At 49.2% G+C, this 18,425-nt stretch overlaps 1 protein-coding gene across 7 annotated transcripts in view; it reads right to left on the bottom strand.

Annotated features, from left to right (window-relative positions):
• The window catches only part of DNAAF3 (dynein axonemal assembly factor 3), a 249,240-nt gene that overhangs the window by 163,851 nt on the left and 66,964 nt on the right, over positions 1–18,425 (bottom strand). For all 7 annotated transcript variants that reach the window (XM_085616401.1, XM_085616402.1, XM_085616405.1 and 4 more), the window contains one exon: positions 4,815–4,898. In XM_085616401.1, the coding sequence (XP_085472527.1) occupies positions 4,815–4,896 (82 nt within the window). In that variant the 5' untranslated portion in view covers positions 4,897–4,898. The remainder of the gene's footprint in view (positions 1–4,814; positions 4,899–18,425) is intronic.

The raw sequence follows: 18,425 nt of genomic DNA, 5'->3' as shown, positions 1-18,425 counted from the left end.
ACCCCTTTCCTGCTCCGGAATCACCTCTATCGCCCCTTTTTGCAACATGGTAAGAACCTCCTTCTGAAGGAGAAACAAATTATCCTCCGTGCAAAACCCCTGGCAAAGAGGAGGGAATTCCCTGAAGGGAAGGGCGTACCCATTTTCTACAAGATCTAAAACCCAAAAGGTCCGAAGTGATTAATTTCCAATCCTGTTGAAAATGGGTAAGCCGACCTCCCAAGGGACCCACATGATCCAGGATGGCGGATCTAGGGCTGCTTTCCTGCATTACCAGGAGGGGTTGGGGAAGTAGAGGAGGAGGAGGAGGAGGAAGAGCGTTGGCGTCCGGCTCCACAAAGGCGACCTCTGCCTTTACCCCTGTAGCTCCTATACAAGGGGTTCTGCTGCTGCTGCTGTTGCTGAGGCTGTCTGGACCCACGAAAGGAAGACCTTCCAAAGCCACAGTATCTTTTATATCCATAGCCTCTTGACTGAGTCTGCAGGCCCAAACACCTCGCCGTTGCCTTACTGTCCTTAAATCTCTGCAGGGCAGAGTCCCCCTTTTCACCAAAAAGCTTGGAACCATCAAATGGCAAATCAATAAGAGCAGCCTGCACATCAGAAGAGAACCCAGAAGATTTTAACCATGCATGCCTCCTTGTCGCAATAGACGAGCCCATTACTCTAGCAACAGAATCCGCTGTATCCAGACCCGACTGGATAACATGTCGAGCAGCCGCTTGAGTATCCACCAACACCTCATTTAGATTCCCCTTGTCCTCCTCAGATAACTTAGGGAGAATCTGTTTCGCAGAGTCCATTAAGGCATGAATGTACCTGCCCAAGAGACAAGTGGCGTTGGTAGATTTTAGTGCCATACTGGCCGAAGAAAAGACCTTTTTCGCAGATTGCTCCAACTTCTTAGAATCTCTATCTGAGGAGCCTGCGAAAACGCCCCTGATGACTGCTTCGAGCAAGAAGCCTGCACCACCAGACTCTCAGGAGAGGGGTGAGAGGAAAGAAAAAACGGATCTCCAGGAGCAGGTCTATACCTCCTTGAGACTGACCTCAAAGCAGCAGGAGCTGAAAGAGACTTGTCTCACACAAGTCCTCAAACACAACCTCTGTATCATACACCTCTCCTTCCTCCCTCAGCCTGGTACTGCTCCTCTTCCAATAACCTCTGCGCCTCTCTCCTCGAATGCATCTCCGATTGCGGCGTCGGCAGCGCTGCACGTGGAGTCGACGGCTACGGGAGCGGCATCGAAGGTGGATCCACTACCATAGCCGGCGCCGATCGAATCAGAGAGGCTTCAGGGATGGAGCAGGGGACTGACCATAGGGCGTCGACATCCTGGAAGCCGGAAAAGACCAGGACGACGTCACTGGCATGAATGGCATAAAGGGGGCCTGAGGATACTGATGAGGCACACCCAAATTATATGCCAAAAGGACCCATGGGAACCGAAGGTGCTCCAGAGGAGTACGAGGATCTGGCGAACACGCCATACATGGTATTAAGAAAATGCGATGGATCAGAACCCAGCATCGGAAACTGAGGGTAAGATGCCGGTTGCGATCGAGGTACCTCTGGAGTCGGAGCCGCTGGAGCCACAGGTGGAACAGCCGGAGTCGAAGGAACCTCATCATCAGCCGTATTCATCAGGGAGAATCTCGGCGGCGTCGCCTGCTCTGGAGTCCCCTTATAGGAAGGAGATTAAGCCTGAGTCACCTGAGGAGACTCTGAAGGTTAACGGGAAACAAAGTCCTTTTCTCGACGTCGAGGAGCAAGAGAACTCGACCTCGACACCACAGACTTAGACGACCGACGTCGAGAAGCATTTCTCCTCTTCTTATGCTTCTTCTTGGAGTCGCGTGACGTCGAAGACCTTGACTTTGACCTTTTTCGACCCCTTTTTGCTTTTCTTGCCTTGGCCATGTAAAGTTTGGCTTCTCGCTCCTTTGACGCCTTTGGATTTATCTTCCTGCACGAAGAGCATTCCTCGACGTCAAACAAATACCAGAGGCAATCCTCATGCGGGTCAGTAATTGACATATGTTTACCGCATTCTCTGCAGGGCTTAAAGCCTGACTTCCTCGGAGCAGACATGACAGAATAAGGAAACGATACAATCCAAAATACAAAGTATCAAGACAAAGTAAGGAGAGTCCCAGAAAAAACAGTTTGCATCGACAGCGCTGAAAAAAGGGAACTGACGTCATCACGCCGATGTGGTCTTCTTATGGCTCCGGTGAAGTCATGCAGCGCCGCGTGTGGAGCCATTACGCTGAGACGACCTCGTTTGGCGCGGGGAGCTAGGAAAAATTGCCGTGGAACGCTGATGCAGGGGATATTCATAAGGTGAGGAATCCAAAGGCAGGTGCATCCATCAGAAAAATTAGTGCATCATCCGCATACAGAGACACAATGTGCCACTGCGTATGTGCCCGTATACCCCATTCCAGTACATGGCAGCGAAGTGCACAAGTTAGGGGCTCCATGGCCAGGGCAAAAAGGATTGGGGAGAGTGGGAACCCCTGTCTGATGCCGCGCTCAATGCCAAAGGATGATGATATCTCGCGACCCATTTTACTCTGGCACTTGGGTTAGTGCATAATATTTTCAGCCACCGTAACAACTTGGGACCTATGCCGAATCTAGCAAGCACCGCCAGTAAGTAGTCCCACCCCAGAGTATCGAAGGCTTTTTCGATATCTAGGCCTGCTATCAGGTGTTGCTCAGGTGTTGTGTAGGCCCATTCAAGGAGTTTGAATAAATTACAAAGGTTCAGTCCTGTGCTCCCCGTTTTGGTCCGTGTGGACCAGTAGGTGGACCACCTCTATCAACAGTTTTCCCAGGATTTATAGTCCGAGGTGAACGATGACAGCGGTCGATACGAGCTCATGGTTTTTCGGAGGCCCACAAGCACCGCCTCACGAAGAGAAAGAGGTATTGAGCCTCTGTCGAAAGACTCTTTAAATATAGTGAGCAGCCTAGGAGTCAACTTGGTTGAATGTGTAACGTAAAATTCCGTGGGCCAGCCGTCCATTCCGGGGTTTTACCTCTGGCCAGCTGTTTGATGGTGTCCGAGATTTCAACCACTGTGAGCGAGGCCTCTAGGTCTGTGTATTGGTCCTGCATTAGTTGCGTAAGAGCCGCCTGTTCCAAAACCTGTTGCATTGCCTGAGGGGCACCCTATTCCTGTACCTTGTATAATGTTGTGTAATATTTCTAAAAGGATTTGTTGATTTGCTCCTGTGTGTTGACTAGATTACCTTCCAGGGTGTATATGGCCATGATAGGTGGTTGCGTAGGTTGCTTTTCAACAACCAAGCAAGTGTCCTGCCTGCCTTGTCTCCCTCCGGGTGGCGTCTAGCCGTGTACTGCTTATAATAAGGGCGCATAATTTATCCATTGCTTCCTTATGTGCTAATCTGGCTTTGGATAGTGCATGTAGTATGTGCGGTACAGTGGGGGCCTTATGTTCCTGTTGTTGTATTACATCCTCTAGTCCCTGTATCTCCTTAGTTAATGTCATACGAATTCCATATACTGCCTGTATAACCTGCCCGCGCAGTACAACCTTCAGGTCGTCCCATTCTATGCTGGCGTGTGTGGCAGTTCCCTCATTATTTTGAAAGTATGAGGTAATGGACTGCGATATGGTTGCATTCAGAGCAGGGTCACGGAGTGCTTCCAATGGGAGGCGCCAAGTCGGTATGCTGGGTCTTGCAGGGGGCTGAGGTCCAATATCGTGCGGGCTAAGTATTCAGCGTGAGCACCATTTCCGTACAGAATATGGCATCTATTCGCGTGTACAGGTCATGGAGAGTAGAATAGTGTGAGTACACCCGGTCAGTGGGATGCTTTGCACGCCAACCATCTATCAATTGCATCTGTATAGCCCAGGTGGACATATTATGTGCAAGCCCGACAGCTTGCGCACCGGGAAGGGGAGGGCGGGAATGATCGAGATTTAAGTCAGGTACACCATTATAATCGCCCCCCCAGAAAGTGGGTACTGAAGGGTTCCTAAGGAGTGCTGGGGTTAGTGTCTGAAGGAATGTGGCTTGCCCAAAATTAGGAGCATAATGTGAAACCATGGATAATGGACGACCGTCTAGGGAGCCTTCAAGTATCGGCCTTGTGGGTCGACTCTTGTATGAGCTATTTGTAATGGAGTACCTGGTGCCACCCAGATCAGAGCCCTGCTGACATAGCCTGAATAAGTCATGCCTATCACCGTGCCCCTCCATCGTTTACTTAGCGACTGCATGGTTTGTGTTAAATGTGTCTCTTGAAGTAAAGCTATGGCGATTTTATGTCTGCGTAAGTATTGGTAAACTTTATGTCGCTCAACACAACCAGCCAGACTGCGCACATTCCAGGTCAGCAACAAATAATTATTTCCGTGCATTTATACCATTAACAGAGAGAGAAAGTGTATATACATAATTCATATTCGGCAAAGTGGTAAATTGCAAACATATAAAGGACAACTCCGCACTCCAGCATACCTCGCAGACATATGTTAGGGACTGAAAGTTTGTGGTACATTATAAACCAACCCCCCCCCCTCCCAGGCCTAATTGCCAACGGGCATGAAGGCCATGTGCACTTATATGCAAAAATGATAAATTAAGAAAAAGCACAAAAAATAAACGCAATAAAATGCAGAACTCAAAAAAGGTAAAGTCCATAACTGACACTTATCGTGTGTGGGGGTGCGTGGCTTCTCGTTCTCTCACGTCTTGACCTACTGACCACCAACAGTGGCAGTCTTATAAAAGGAAAGGATATCTCATGCTAGGACCAAAGATATACAACTTACATTTCATTTGAAGATCAAGAGCTGGGGAGAAGCCCCACCACGTTACTGCTCCAAAGCCCTCTCCTGTCCCAGTGGTTGTCATGGCTGAAATCATAAAGAAAAAGAAAGGCCGTGTTTTACTATTACCAGTGGATTACAGCAGATTCCGCTGGTAAGCATACAAGCCAACTTCCTGATACTCATTAAACAGAAAATGAGAAATGTTTAACTAAAACATCAGCAGAAAAATTTCATTTTGTCTAAGCCATCATAGGCAAGAGAGATTCAGAGAGATCGAATAATGTGTGGGATTGGAATTCAAAGGTTTTCATTTACAATATTTCGTTTTTCCATGGGGTGAGCATTTGAAAACACTGCTGAATCCCTCACAGTACTGGGAAAGCATCTTTTCCAAACTGCAATATTGGTGCAGGAACAAACAAGGTCAAATTAAAGGGAGCTCTAGTTAAATATTTAAGGTCTCGCAATTAAACACAGATTCCTATGCATATATTTTCATTTTTATATCAGCTGCGTGTGCATAAGCTTTGCGTTGTCGAAAATACACGAGGAAATGTTTGGCATTAAACAGTAACATATTCTGGTAGATCCTTATAACCACATATTCCTTACCTTGTCAATAGCCACAGGTGGTGCTATCTAACTTTGTCGTGACCCCGTACCTTCTCCAGAACTGATGGCGAAGAGCTGTATACAAGCACTACCCCTATACGATTACATCAGTTTCATCTTTTGTGTGCCCTTTGACACGGATATAGAGCTCGACTCCCAACTTTGTTCGTTTTTACCAATGCCAAAACTGCATTTACAAAGACAGTGTGCAAGTGAAATGCCCCCTCGTTAAGCCAAAGGGTTCAAACAATATGGCAACTGCTGGAAGCTCATCTCTGTCACAATCGGGGAGTGGGAGGTATGCTCTAAACATCGAACAAACACCTTAATGGTAGCATGGACTAAACCGTATCTGGGGCCCCTAATCAGTGACCTGGTAGTTAGGTGTCATAGGCCTATCCATGGAAACCAAAATGTTTTTGACTCAGCAGCATACTTCTGAGAGTTTGTTTCTTCAAGCAAGGTCAACCCCAATACAATCTCTTTTGTGTCTCCAGACAGGAAATTAAAATGCATTGATATTTTTGGAAGAGTTTCTTTCTTCTATCTTCTTGGCCCTGATGTCCTTGAACACCGGTTGTATCCTGGGTCAGTACTCTCATACCCTACTATGGGAAATGGCCAGCAAGATCTTGACTGCCCATCCTTGATGAATCCAGGAACGCCCATGCCCAGACAATGAAAAGACGTGTAAGACAGCAAAATATATTTTGAGGGCCATCCTAGACACAACGGACTACATAGGTTTAGCCATTGGCACCAGTGTCATAATTAGGTGTTATGCCTGGATGCGCGCCATAAGATTCTATAGCTACATGCATCTATCACTTTTATGCCATTTCACAGTTCCAGGCTTTTTGGTAAAAAGGCTTACTCTGCAATGAACATTCAAGACACGCACATTACAGCCCACTCCTTACGTTTACTTTCACCATGCCATAATTTTCACTAACAATACCGTCAATTCAGAGGATACTCTCTGAGTCTTTCATACAGCCAAAGTGCAACATCAATCATAGCCTTTTGTGGTTAACAAGGATGTGGTAGTGGCAGAGAATATAGACACCACCAAGAGCAGCAATCTTCTGTTCAACTTTGCCTGCTGTAGCTGCATCCAAGCCACTTTGATTCCCCATCCCAATGGAATAGGTGACTGGTAGGGGGCAGAATCTGATTTTTCCTGGCCCGCTAGCCTGCTGTTATTTCAGATCAGTGAGTTATGCAAATTGTCCAACAAGGTTGCATTCTCCCTTTGACATCCACTCTCCCTCATATTCCATCTGCTTCTATTCAGGATTCAGCAAAGTATGCTTCCGTTCTTGTGTAGAAGTCCAATCATTACTGGCCACTGGGGCCATAGAGAAAATTCCCTAAAGAGATTTTTTTGGTACCAAAAAAAATGGAGTAATCTCAGGCTAATTCTAGACCTTTGGATATATTGTCATTGTCTCAATTCTATAAAGTGCTCTGATACCACCGGGTCTTCCAGCGCTATATAAAACTCTTTAAATAAGGTAGGACAAGTTCAAGATCCTGACGTCAGCCAAAGTCCTTGAAGCCCTGGATCCAGGGGACCAGATAGTGCCCTTGGACTTGCAAGGGACTTACTTTAAAGTGCCCATCAAGCAGTCCCACCAATGTTCCTTCAGCTCATGATAGGGTTGGCACAGTACCAGTTATCTGTTCTACCCTTCGGCATCACCTCAGCTCCTTGAGTATTTGCAAAGATGATGGCGATGGTCAAGGTCAATTTTCACAGATTGCGGCGAGTTATTTCCAAACTGCGACATTTGACTGCTGAAGAAGGGCTCGTCACTGTCACCTGTAAACAATGGCCACCCTTCTCTCTTCTCTGGGGTTCTCCATTACTGAGCCGAAGTCCCACCTGCAACCTAAACAGAAGATCCCATTCGGAAACTGTGGTTTTCAAGGCCTTTTCACTCCTGCAGACAGGCCAGGATATTTAGGACAGGACACCAATGTTTCAGACTTATTCCTGGGTTTCAGCGCAGATGGTTCTGAGGCTCTTGTGCATCTTGCTGGTCTCAAGTGTCCATTGGCACATACAATTCTACCAGTGGAACCTCCATCTTTAGTGGACGCAGCATCGGAGTTGCCTTTTGAGCAGCATCTGTATCTTGAAGGAATCTGCCTAGTTCATTTCGTTGCAGTTCTTGGACACCAATCTGACTTGCAGCAAATCTTTCTCCCTACTCCAACCAGACCTCACAGTAGTGAAGGACACATCGTCTCTGGATTGGGTGTTCACTGTAAGACATGAGGATCAGAAGGATCTGGTCATCAGCTAAGCAGAAATTTCCTATGAGTCTTCTAGAGCTTTGTGCCATCTAGTTGGCTGTGCAGGCCTTCATCCACTAAGCAGGTTCAAGTCTTAATTCACAACACAACCGCCATTTGGTTCTTCAACAAACAAGGCAGTGTGGGGTCTTGTATCCTATTCCAGTAGGCACTGTGTCTCTGGAAATGGCTGGACCTTCATTCTTTTATTTTTTTTACTAATGTTAATAAGTTAAGCGGGTTTAATGGATTCCAGGGCGAACAAGCTTAGTAGACGCCAGCTGCTGGACCATGGATGACATCTCCATTCAAAGATGGTAAAATGCATCTTTGCCCGGAGAGGCATACCTTTGTTTTTGTTTTTTAAACAAATTTTATTGAAATTTATTTGTGATACAATGTGGCCTGTAAGGCCCAGATATGTAGCTTAAATCAAAGCAATACCAATATTATAACATTTAAGATAACTCCTGGCACAGACCGAGCACTCCACCCCGTACCCTTCCCAAAATGATGGTCCACGGCATTCAGGTAGGAAGGGCTACCCGCTATTCTTGTATCTATGGCTGTATGAATGTGTCTTCTGATCTAAAAGGGACTGAGTACGGTGTGTGGGGCAAATCAATTCCTCTGTACTCCAGCCACCGTTTCTATATTTTTCTGTGTTTTTTGGGGCAGCCACATGCCTGGACTACTGCTAGTTCCAATCCCATACATTTTTCTATAGCTCGCTTCCATCCACCCGGCGAGGGTGGGGAAACCTCCCTCCAGTGTTGGGCCATGTCACACTTGGCCAGGGTCTGCCCCAAAAACAAGAGGTGCTGTTTGTATCTATTACCACTTATTACCTCCGTACTGTGTAGAAGAACTAACTTGGGTTCAAGTGGGATCTGCCAGGACAACACCTGAGCGAAGCAAGAGGTCACACCCCTACAGAGGGCAGGAGCACGGAACAACTCCACACTGTATGCAAGAAGGTTCCCTCCTCCCTACCACAATGGAGACATGCAGGAGAGGATATTACCCCCCTTCGCCAGAGGAGAGACCTGGTGAAGTATGCTCGATGCAAGTATTTAAATTGAATTAGGTGTTGGCGTGATGCAAAGGCGGCACAGCGGGGGCTTGCCAGTGCCTCTGTCCAGTCGTCGAAATCCAGGCCCTCGACATCTCCCTTCCAGGTAACTAGCAGTGCATCTAGAGTTGTGTGGCTATGTGTAATCAGGGTTTGGTATACCTGCCTAATTTTGTGTGTGCCCATGTCACCCATCAACAGCCGCCCCTCCAGTGGGTTTAACTCTGGTATCTCCATTAGGTCCTTAATATATATATATATAGAATTGACTACGGTGAAGGTGATATTCATCCTGTAGCTGTTGGAATGATTTGAGCACAGTCCCTTTCATAGTGTCACCCAGCGTGTATATGCCGATAAGGTCCCATGCTCGAAACCCTGGAAGTGTGGCTACTGGTCGGACGAAGGTTCCATGCCATAGTGGGGTTGTCTGAGTCAGCCCTCCCCCCCAACCTAACCGCCGGACTGCCTGTCGCCATAACCAGATGACCACTCTAGTTGCTGGGGGCAGGTGAGCTATTCCCATCTGACTATAGAGAAGGTCTTTCAGCGGCTGGCTGCCCATCACTCGTCTCTCCACTGCATACGCTGGGTCTGTCTGTGCGCTGTACCACCATTCATTAATATTGAGCAGGTGGGAGGCACAGTAGTAGGCATACACGTCTGCCGCAGTTATACCTCCACAGTAGGTGGACTGTATGCAGGTGTGGAGGGCGACCCATACCACACCACCACCCCACAGAAAATTATTGAGGACTGAGTTGATCTGCTTAAACCATGCTTGTGGAATATCATACGGGAAATTCTGTAGCCGATATAATCATGCCAGGGAAACCATTTTAAAAATGGCAGATCGTCCAACCAGGGACAGAGGCAAGGAAGACCATGTCTTCGTCTCCTCTCGGATGCGTGGCAATAGAGGGTTTAAGTTGTATGTCCATGGGATGGTCGCGTTCGGGGATATGTAGATACCCAGTTATTGAAACCCATCCCCGGCATGGGTCAAGTTACATCCCGCCATCACAAGACCTCTGCGACTTCCTAGCCACCTTCTTCCACCGCAAGATCGTAGACATATCCACGACAGCTTCAGCTACCAGGACCCCCGACAGACACCTCTGACTCACCGCCCCCCAGCCACATCGACCCCCTGCTGTCTGGGACCCACGTCAACGACTAAGACACCATCAAAATCATGAACACCATCCACTCCGGATCATCATCTGACCCCTGCCCGCACCACATCTTCAACAAAGCAACATCCACCATCGCACCCCATCTCCACAAGATCATCAACAGCTTCTTCGAGACAGCACCTTCCCGGAGAGCTGGAAGCACACCGAGATCAACGCCCTATGCCCACTAACCACACACGCAACCTGGGAGTCATCGTGGACTCCGCATTGTCAAAGACCAAGCAAGTGAACGCCGTCTCCTCCTCTTGCTTCAACACCCTCCGCATGCTCCGCAAGATCTACAGATGGATCCCCACCGGCACCAGAAGGACAGTCACCCAGGCCCTCATCAGCAGCAGACTAGACTACGGCAACGCCCCCTATGCAGGAACCTCAGCCAAACTCCAGAAACGACTACAACGCATACAGAACGCCTCTGCACGCCTCATCCTCAACATCCCCCACCACAGCCACAATACAGCCCACCTGAAGGACCTGCACTGGCTTCCCGTCAACAAGAGGATCACCTTCAAGCTCCTCACCCACGCTCACAAAGCACTCCACAACACCGGACCAGCGTACCTCAATGAACGACTCAACTTCTACACCCCGAACTGCCAGCTACGCTCCCCTGATCTCACCCGCGCCACCGTCCCCGCATCCGCCGAGCGACCACCGGTGGCAGATCGTTCTCCCACCTCGCCGCTAAGACCTGGAACACCCTCCCCATCTGCCTACGACAGACCCAGGACCTGCTGGCCTTCAGGAGACTCCTCAAGACCTGGCTGTTCGAGCAGTAGCAGCACCTCCGCCGCCCCTAGCGCCTTGAGACCCTTACGGGTAAGTAGTGCGCTCTATAAATAAATTAATTGATTGATTGGGTGTCCGCGGCCCGGATCCCCAAAGAAGGGAAACAGGACTGACTTCAGTGGGTTTGTACTTAAGCCTGAGGTCTCCCCGAACACTCGTAAAATCTGTAGGATTCGTGGACCTGTCAACCCTGGATCTGTAAGAAAGAAGAGCCTGTTGTCTGTGTACAGTGCGATCCTGTTTGACAGTCCCGTGAACCATTCAAACTTGAGCACCAGGGGGACCACCCTTACACATGTGGCCAAAGGCTCAACCGCCAGCACAAATAATAGTGGGGGAAATCCCTGTCTATAATCTCTGGGAATAGGGAAGTGGTCTGACCACGCCCCGCCGCTCACACTGAGGCAGTAAGGTCTGTGTAAAGTAGACGGATATACATCAAAAACTTTGGTCCAAAGTTGAGGGCCTGTAAAAGAGGGAACATGTACTCCCAACTGAGTAAATCAAAGGCATTATATATGTTCGCTAAAAAGATGGCAGCGGGGCGGCCGAGCTCGGGCGCTCTTTCTAAGGCATTATGGCCCCGTCTAATGTTATGGCGTGTGAAGCGGTGTGGCATGAAACCTGCCTGGTCAGGTTAGACGAGATCGGATATGTGTGGAAGGAGACGATCCGCGAGAATCTTACCCAGCAGCTCGGCTTCTATATTCAGCAATGGCATAGATCTATAAGAAGAGGGGTCTTTCGGGGATGCCGGGTTTATGAAACACCATGATTTCAGCAAATCCGGTGGGAGGATCTGTGACTCGAAGGCCTCCTGTAGTGCCTTTAGCAAGTGTACCCCTAATTGGGACTTGTATAGTTTCAGGAATTCGCATGGAAACCCATTGAGTACCGGGGCTCGGCCGGAATGCAGGCCCGACAGTGCATTTGCAAGTTCCTCCTCACTAATTGGCATGTCAATTGTGCTTGGGTGTCATCCGAGATTGTTTTTGGCGGGATGTCTTTCAGAAATTCTTGGATTCGATCACGGGACAAGACATCTTGATCTGGCATATAACTCTGAATAATATGCAGCGAAGGCCTGGGCAATCGCTTGTGGGTAGGTATGTTGCCTACCTGTGGCGTCACGTAGTACCGGCACCGGAGTCGGCATCCTACTCGATTTGTCCCGCCACTGATATATCCTACTCTGGGTTGCCTGCCACGCAGTCCAAGCCTCCTCTTTCATGAGCAGTTGATGTTGTTGCTGCTGGGAGAGAACCAGATTACGTCTAGTTTGGGCTCCACCCCATCCCTGATCATGGCCTTGAGGGTTCTTTGTCGGATTTCCAACTCAACTACCTGCGCGTCATGGCGTTGTCCCTCTCCGGTGCAGAAACTTACATCTATTCCCCTCAGTGTGGGCTTTAGGGATTCCCACAGGATTACTCTGGAGGGGGCAGTGCCTGTGTTGAGTATCAGATAGACTGTAATCCCTTGATGCAATATGGTCTTGTACGATGAATTACATAGTTGCCAAGGTGACATGCACCACTGGAAAGCAGCTCTCCGAGGCCCCACCTGCAGCTGAAGTGTTACTGGGGAGTGGTCCAACAGCCCCGGACAGCCTCTGTGGTAGGATAGACACCCTGTGGCCCTATGTATCTGAGGACCTGAAAGAAAGAAATAGTCCAACCAAGAAAAGGACCCGTGGACAGCGGAGAAGAAGGTATATCCCAATTCTGACAGGTGATGGGCTCTCCATGCATACGTCCACCCCAAGGAAGCCACCAGAAAATGCAACTATGAAGCCTCCGCGCCCCGGCAAGGTCCTTCCACGCGCCATCTGTCCTCCGGCACCATGATGTTGTTCCAGTCTTCCCCAATCACTGAAAGCCCATCCAGTAGTTCCACCCAGAGGTGCAAGACCTTGTCAACAAAGCTTTGACCCCAGGGAAGGGGGGGGGGGGGTGGGCGTAGAAACTGTCTAGCGTCAGTGATTCCCCATATAGTGATCCTGTCACCAGAGTATATTGCCCAACCAGGTCCGTCCAGGTCTTGGTGGATCTACATGGGACCCTGCAATGGATCAGGATAGCGGTGCCTCGGTTGAACTCAGAGTGTAAGTTCTGAACAAACCCAAAGCGGGCCATGCATGGAGCCCTTGTTCCTATTAGGTTGGTTTCTTGTAGTAGCAATATGTCAATTTCTAGTCTTCTGTCCTGCTTCAGGATTGCGCCCTTTTGATTTTGTCATGGATACCCCACACGTTCCACGTCATGATGCAGATCCATCCAAGTTGATCCATAGAGATATTGTCAGTCATCTACAGTCAGGGGGATGCCATTTGTTAATGGTGTGTTCAAGAGTAGCAGTACCCCTGTGTCTGTGCCTTAACGGTATAAAATGTGTAACATCAAATGTGTGTGCCTGGGAGGAGTCGGATTCCAGTGGTGGTGGTGTATGTGGCCTAAGGTGTATAATTTCATCAGTCCATCCGAATATCGCCTCAGGTGTGTCGGAGAACAGGGACTGCGACTTGTAAATGACTCGCATCCGAGCGGGGAAAAGAAGCATATATTGAAGATTGAGTTCCCGGAGCAGGCGTTTGGCCGCCACAAATGATTGGCGCTGCTGCTGGACTATTTTTGTATAGTCGGGAAATATCATGATGTCCTGAGAGTCGTATGGGAGCTTGGCTTTACTGCCCCGAGCAAATTTGAGGAGAACATAACTATTGAGGTAATTCAAGAGTTTTCAATCACTGGACCCGGGCCTCGCTCTGGGGGGGTGAGGGGCTTTTTTTCATGAGGGCCCAATGGGCACGGTTTACAACAAAACAAGGATAGAGCATATCTTCCAGCAGGAGCGAGCATAACCACTGCATCAGGAATGTCTCCATGAAGGCGCCTTCGCATCCATCTGGGAATCCCATGAAGCACAGTTTGTTTCGCCGGGCGTAGCCCTAGGCATCCTCCACCTGTGCGGCCAATTCATAGGTCACCACTGTCAGTTTTTTGACCTGCTGTTGGAGAGTCGTGACCATGTCTTCTACTGTAGACACTCTGGCTTCCTTCTCAGTGATGCGGTACCCTACCTCCCTGAGGTCCTGTTGCTGAAATGATACCTCCGCCCCAACTGCACCCAAAGCGGCATTGTCTGGAGTGGACTGTGCACCTTCTGGACCTCCTGCCGCTCCTGTATTTGTGGTAGTATATTGGTCTAAGGTGCTTTGCTTCGTTGGAGGGGCTATAGAATTGTCTTTTGTCATGGCAAAGTGGGGGGACCCCCTTCGGGTCAAACGGGGCCGTAGCACCTTATATCTTCACACGGGGACCCGTGGATCGCCAGGAACATTCCGGGGGACCACTCCACATGCTGCTCTGCATCGAAGAACGCCACGGGACGGGCCTCACGGAAACGGTCTGCCCCGGGTCCCAAGCCATAACGGGCCTAGCTCGCTCGCCTAGCCCCACCCAGGGGGACCCTCTAACAGGATCACTCCCAAAGCGTCCCCTCCCCAAGCTCCAGCCAGGCCTACCGGCCGTTGGCACTCCTCTCATGTGTTTTAATTCCAGGTGCCGTCACTGGTCAACACACCACCCGGGGCCCCAGTACCACCATGCGGGTCCAAAGATTGCAGAAGGTGTTTCTGGCAGGTCAGGAGAACCGACTACCTCAGTAGCGTGGCAGCCCCAAGTAGGCCCACTCTCCCACGTCTGATGCGGTGCAATTAGGTGCCTGCTGCCGCCCAATGGCGGACTCCGGATCACAACTCCGATGTGTGTCGGGTGCTGTCTGTACCGTGGTGGCCCCAGGGCCCTTGGGGGAGCGGCGCGGTCACCGGCTTCCCAGCCCCTGACATCACAGGCAGCGTGGGTGCCAGGGAGCCCCTGGGGACGGCCCCGGGCAGCGATGCAGGGGTCAGAGTGCTACAGGGGGGTTCCAAACGAGTCAAGAGGAAGGGGGCCCCTCCCTCAGAAGTGCGGTAGCTCTCAGCAGGCCCATCTTCTTTGTTCTTAGGCAGTTCAGTGAGTTGTGCCCTGGGTCCACTGCCACCAAGATGGCCGGATCCAGTCCCCGACGTCAGGGGCAGCATGGGTGCCAAGAAATCTCTGGGGTGGCCCCAGGCAACGATTTAGGGGTCAGAGTGTTGCAGGGCGTCCCAAACGAGTCCAGTGGATGGTGGCCTACCTTCTTTGTTCTGTGGCAGTTCAGTCAGTTGTGCCCAGGGTTTGTTGCCGCCTGATGGCGGGATCCAGTCCACAACTCTGGTGTGCCGCGGGTGCCACCAGCTCCACAGCCGCCCTCTCAGATCCCCCGGGGAATGGCGCGGCTGCCGGATGTCTAGCCCTCCAACATCGCGGGCAGTGTAGCCGCTGGATAGTCCCAGCCCTCCTCTGGGTTGTGCACATGCCTTGTGTCTCACATTCACAATTCAGCTCCAGAAGCAGGTTTTGGTTGGCTCCAGGCCCCGTGGGCCTAGGCTCCATTCCCACCGTAAAGCAACCCCGTCGGGTCACTCTATAGGCTCTCTCCCAGTTGGCTCTGTGAGCTCCAGCCAGGCCTGCGACTCTCAGGTGTCTGCGAGATCACCAGTCTGTGGATCCACTGGGCCACAGCAACACAGAGAACCGAGGATGTCAGTGGAGGCGGGGCACAGTCTGACCAGACACGCCATACATCCTCTCGTCCAGACAGTGTCACACAGGGGTGCACCGTCTAACCTCTCAGGAATGTTGCCGCCAGCCCCAGATACCGGTGGGCTCACTCTCGGGTTTTTTTAAAGGATGTTGCTGGATTTGGAAGGCCAGAGGGATCGGAGCTCCTCTAGTTGGCGTCTGCCATGTTGGCTCGCCAAGCCACCAAGGCACACCTTTGTTACATCTTTTCTCAACTGCTGAGAATCCCTAGTGTCAAGATTATTGCACATTGAGTTTCCATCATGGGGTTCCTTAGGAGACAGCAGCCTACAGTGGAATACTGGTCTTCTCTACACCTTCCCATACCTGCCTCTCCAGCTACGTTCTGATGAAGATCAGGACACACCGAGCACAGGTCATCCTGATTGCCTCTGACTGGGCCAGGAGAATGGGATCAGTCTACTTCTTCAGGAGGACCTCCCGTCTCAGCAACAGGGTAGGGTCTTACAATAGAGTATCCACAACCTGGACCTCCATGCATGGAAACTGAATAGCAGCAACTTAGCAGTTTCGATTTATTGCTGAAGTTGTGCATGTTATTCTTGTGGCTATTCGCCCATCTACCAGATCTATATATTCTGGCCGTTGGGTGTTCTCGACCCCACATCCCTCTAAGGGGGGAGGTAAATCTTCGCCAGCTGGAAAGAAAGAGAGCTCTCAGATTCTATACTGAGGGCATGAGAGAGTACCAAGTGGAGGACCAGCTCTTTGTGGTCTTTGCTGGGGCAAAATGGGGAAAGGCAGTACAGAAGTGAACCCTGTCCAGATGCATTGTGCTGTTCACAAAAACATGCTATGCCCTGGTTAGGATGGAACCCCTTGAAAGCCTAAAGGCTCATTTTACAATAGCGAAGGCAGCCACAACAGTGATGGTAAGTGGTGGTCTGCCAGGCTGCTACAATGGCAGCTGTATGCACATTCACCAGTCATCACTGTCTCTGCATCAAGCACACAGGGAGGTCCATTTCGTCTGCTCAGTCCTGCAGAGGTTCCTGGAGTTTGCCGATTCTTAGGCCCTTATACCTTTTGAGAGGTACTGCTTTGGTGTTTATTCAAAAAGTGAATCTGTGGTTAAAAGTATGCATCAGAAGAACAAGTTACTTAAATTTGGTAACGTTCTTTCTGGTTGAAACTCTAACTTAACACAGATTCCTCACCATCATCCCTGTTCCCCAATATGTGGAGTGGGCATCGGAGAGTTAATAATGTTCCAAGTTTCAGCAAATTCTCATTTCTATTTTCGGTTGATCCACATATGAGTGTGCGGAAAAAGTTAAAGATAAACTGAGTGTATCATGCAGGAGTGGCCCTTATATATGGTTCTGCGCCTTCCCTTCTAGAGGCAGTACAGGGTTGCAGCAGAGTTAGATGGCACCACTTTTGATGTGCAAGAACGGTTCCTTAGAAAAAAATCTAAATCCAGTTTGTTACATGAATATTCACATGGTGAGGAACCTGTGGCAGAATGAGTTGTGCCAAAGGTAAGTAACTCGTTCTTCACAGTTATTTTTGCAACACAACATCATTCCTAGCTTGTGTAATTTATGCACTCTGATTTGGAACATAAACATTTCTATATTGATTGTTTTTTCGTCTTTATTTTCTCCAGTAAACACAATGACCTCATACACGCCATTACTTCCTACAAACGTTTTTAAAATCTAAAATATATTGATGTACCTCACTCCACTTTTCATCCATCTTGTACAAGGTACGTTAACGAGTTCCAAAAACTATGACAAGCGCAGTTTAAATGTTTTTGAATGAGCCTAAATTATCATACTTTTTCCAGATCTACAGACCAACCCTTTGGAAATAGCACCCCTTCACCTTTCGAGATATATTTTGAGTTGATCCTGCTCCACAACTACCCAACCACTTACATCTCTTCTTCTGATTTATGAGATGGCAACACATGACGTCTATCAGCTTTGCAATAAATCTACCGCATACCTATGTCCTGGTACATCAGGACCTTGGAGGCGGCAACTGCAACAGTGGTAGGTTTCTGCCAGGGGCAACTGTGCCAACACGGATATGCAGGGGTGTATTACAGAGGCTACCCCGACCTTGTTGGCATGAATAATACAAAAGATTATTTTCCTGTGTGTTTCTACAATGACAGGTCAAGACAATGGCCATGGTTTTCTCAGGGGAGAGTTATTGTGTGCATTATCCATGCTGGATTATGAGTAGGCCTACAGTCAGCAGAGCATGTACAGTAAGCTGCAACAGAATCTATTGGAATCCCTAAAGTCTGTCTGGGTTAACATAGGGGGGCAGAGCCCAGTTGTAAACGGGAGAACCCATATCCACTTCCCTGTCAACATCCGTCCCTTTCCACTAGGTTCACAATTGAAGAGAGACTACCAGCTGCCGCTGCCTATGTTATGCATAATATGTATTCCTTTGCTGTTCAACAGAAAAAACTAGCACCAAACTCTGAATTTTCTAAACTCCATGCATGAGTGTTAGGTTTCAGCGTGTGACACCACAAGTGAGAATTAGGAAGCATACCCCATAGAGGACATGGAATACCGGGCAAAGGAGAATACGGTCATGGAGGGCAACAGCTTCCAGAGTAGGGTCTGAAACATGCTGCACTATCCACCAGAGGAACGGTACTTGACGTCCAAGTCAGAGAGGGCAGGAGCCTATAAAATCTTAGTGGATGCAGAAGGCTGTGTCTGACCACATTGATTATTTTGACTCCCTCGCTTAAAGTTTCAGTTTGCACCCATGATTCCGTTCCCACACCTTTTTTATTTTTCACCTTTGTTAGTTCCCTCGATTTCTTTTCTCCTGCTTCCATCTACTGAACCCTGCATTTGCTCTTGGACTGATCTTGGGATTTTGACTTGGCCTTGGCTACAGTTTTTTTGGCCTTGCTGCAGTTTTCTCCTGTAATTTGGCTCAGTCGATTAAGAATCCATTTTTGACCTGACTTTGGATTTCCACT

This window comes from Triturus cristatus, chromosome 7, assembly GCF_964204655.1.
Source record: "Triturus cristatus chromosome 7, aTriCri1.1, whole genome shotgun sequence".
Lineage (NCBI taxonomy): Eukaryota > Metazoa > Chordata > Amphibia > Caudata > Salamandridae > Triturus > Triturus cristatus.
Note: the sequence above shows the minus strand (reverse complement) of the source record. Positions and strands in the feature narration are given on the sequence as shown.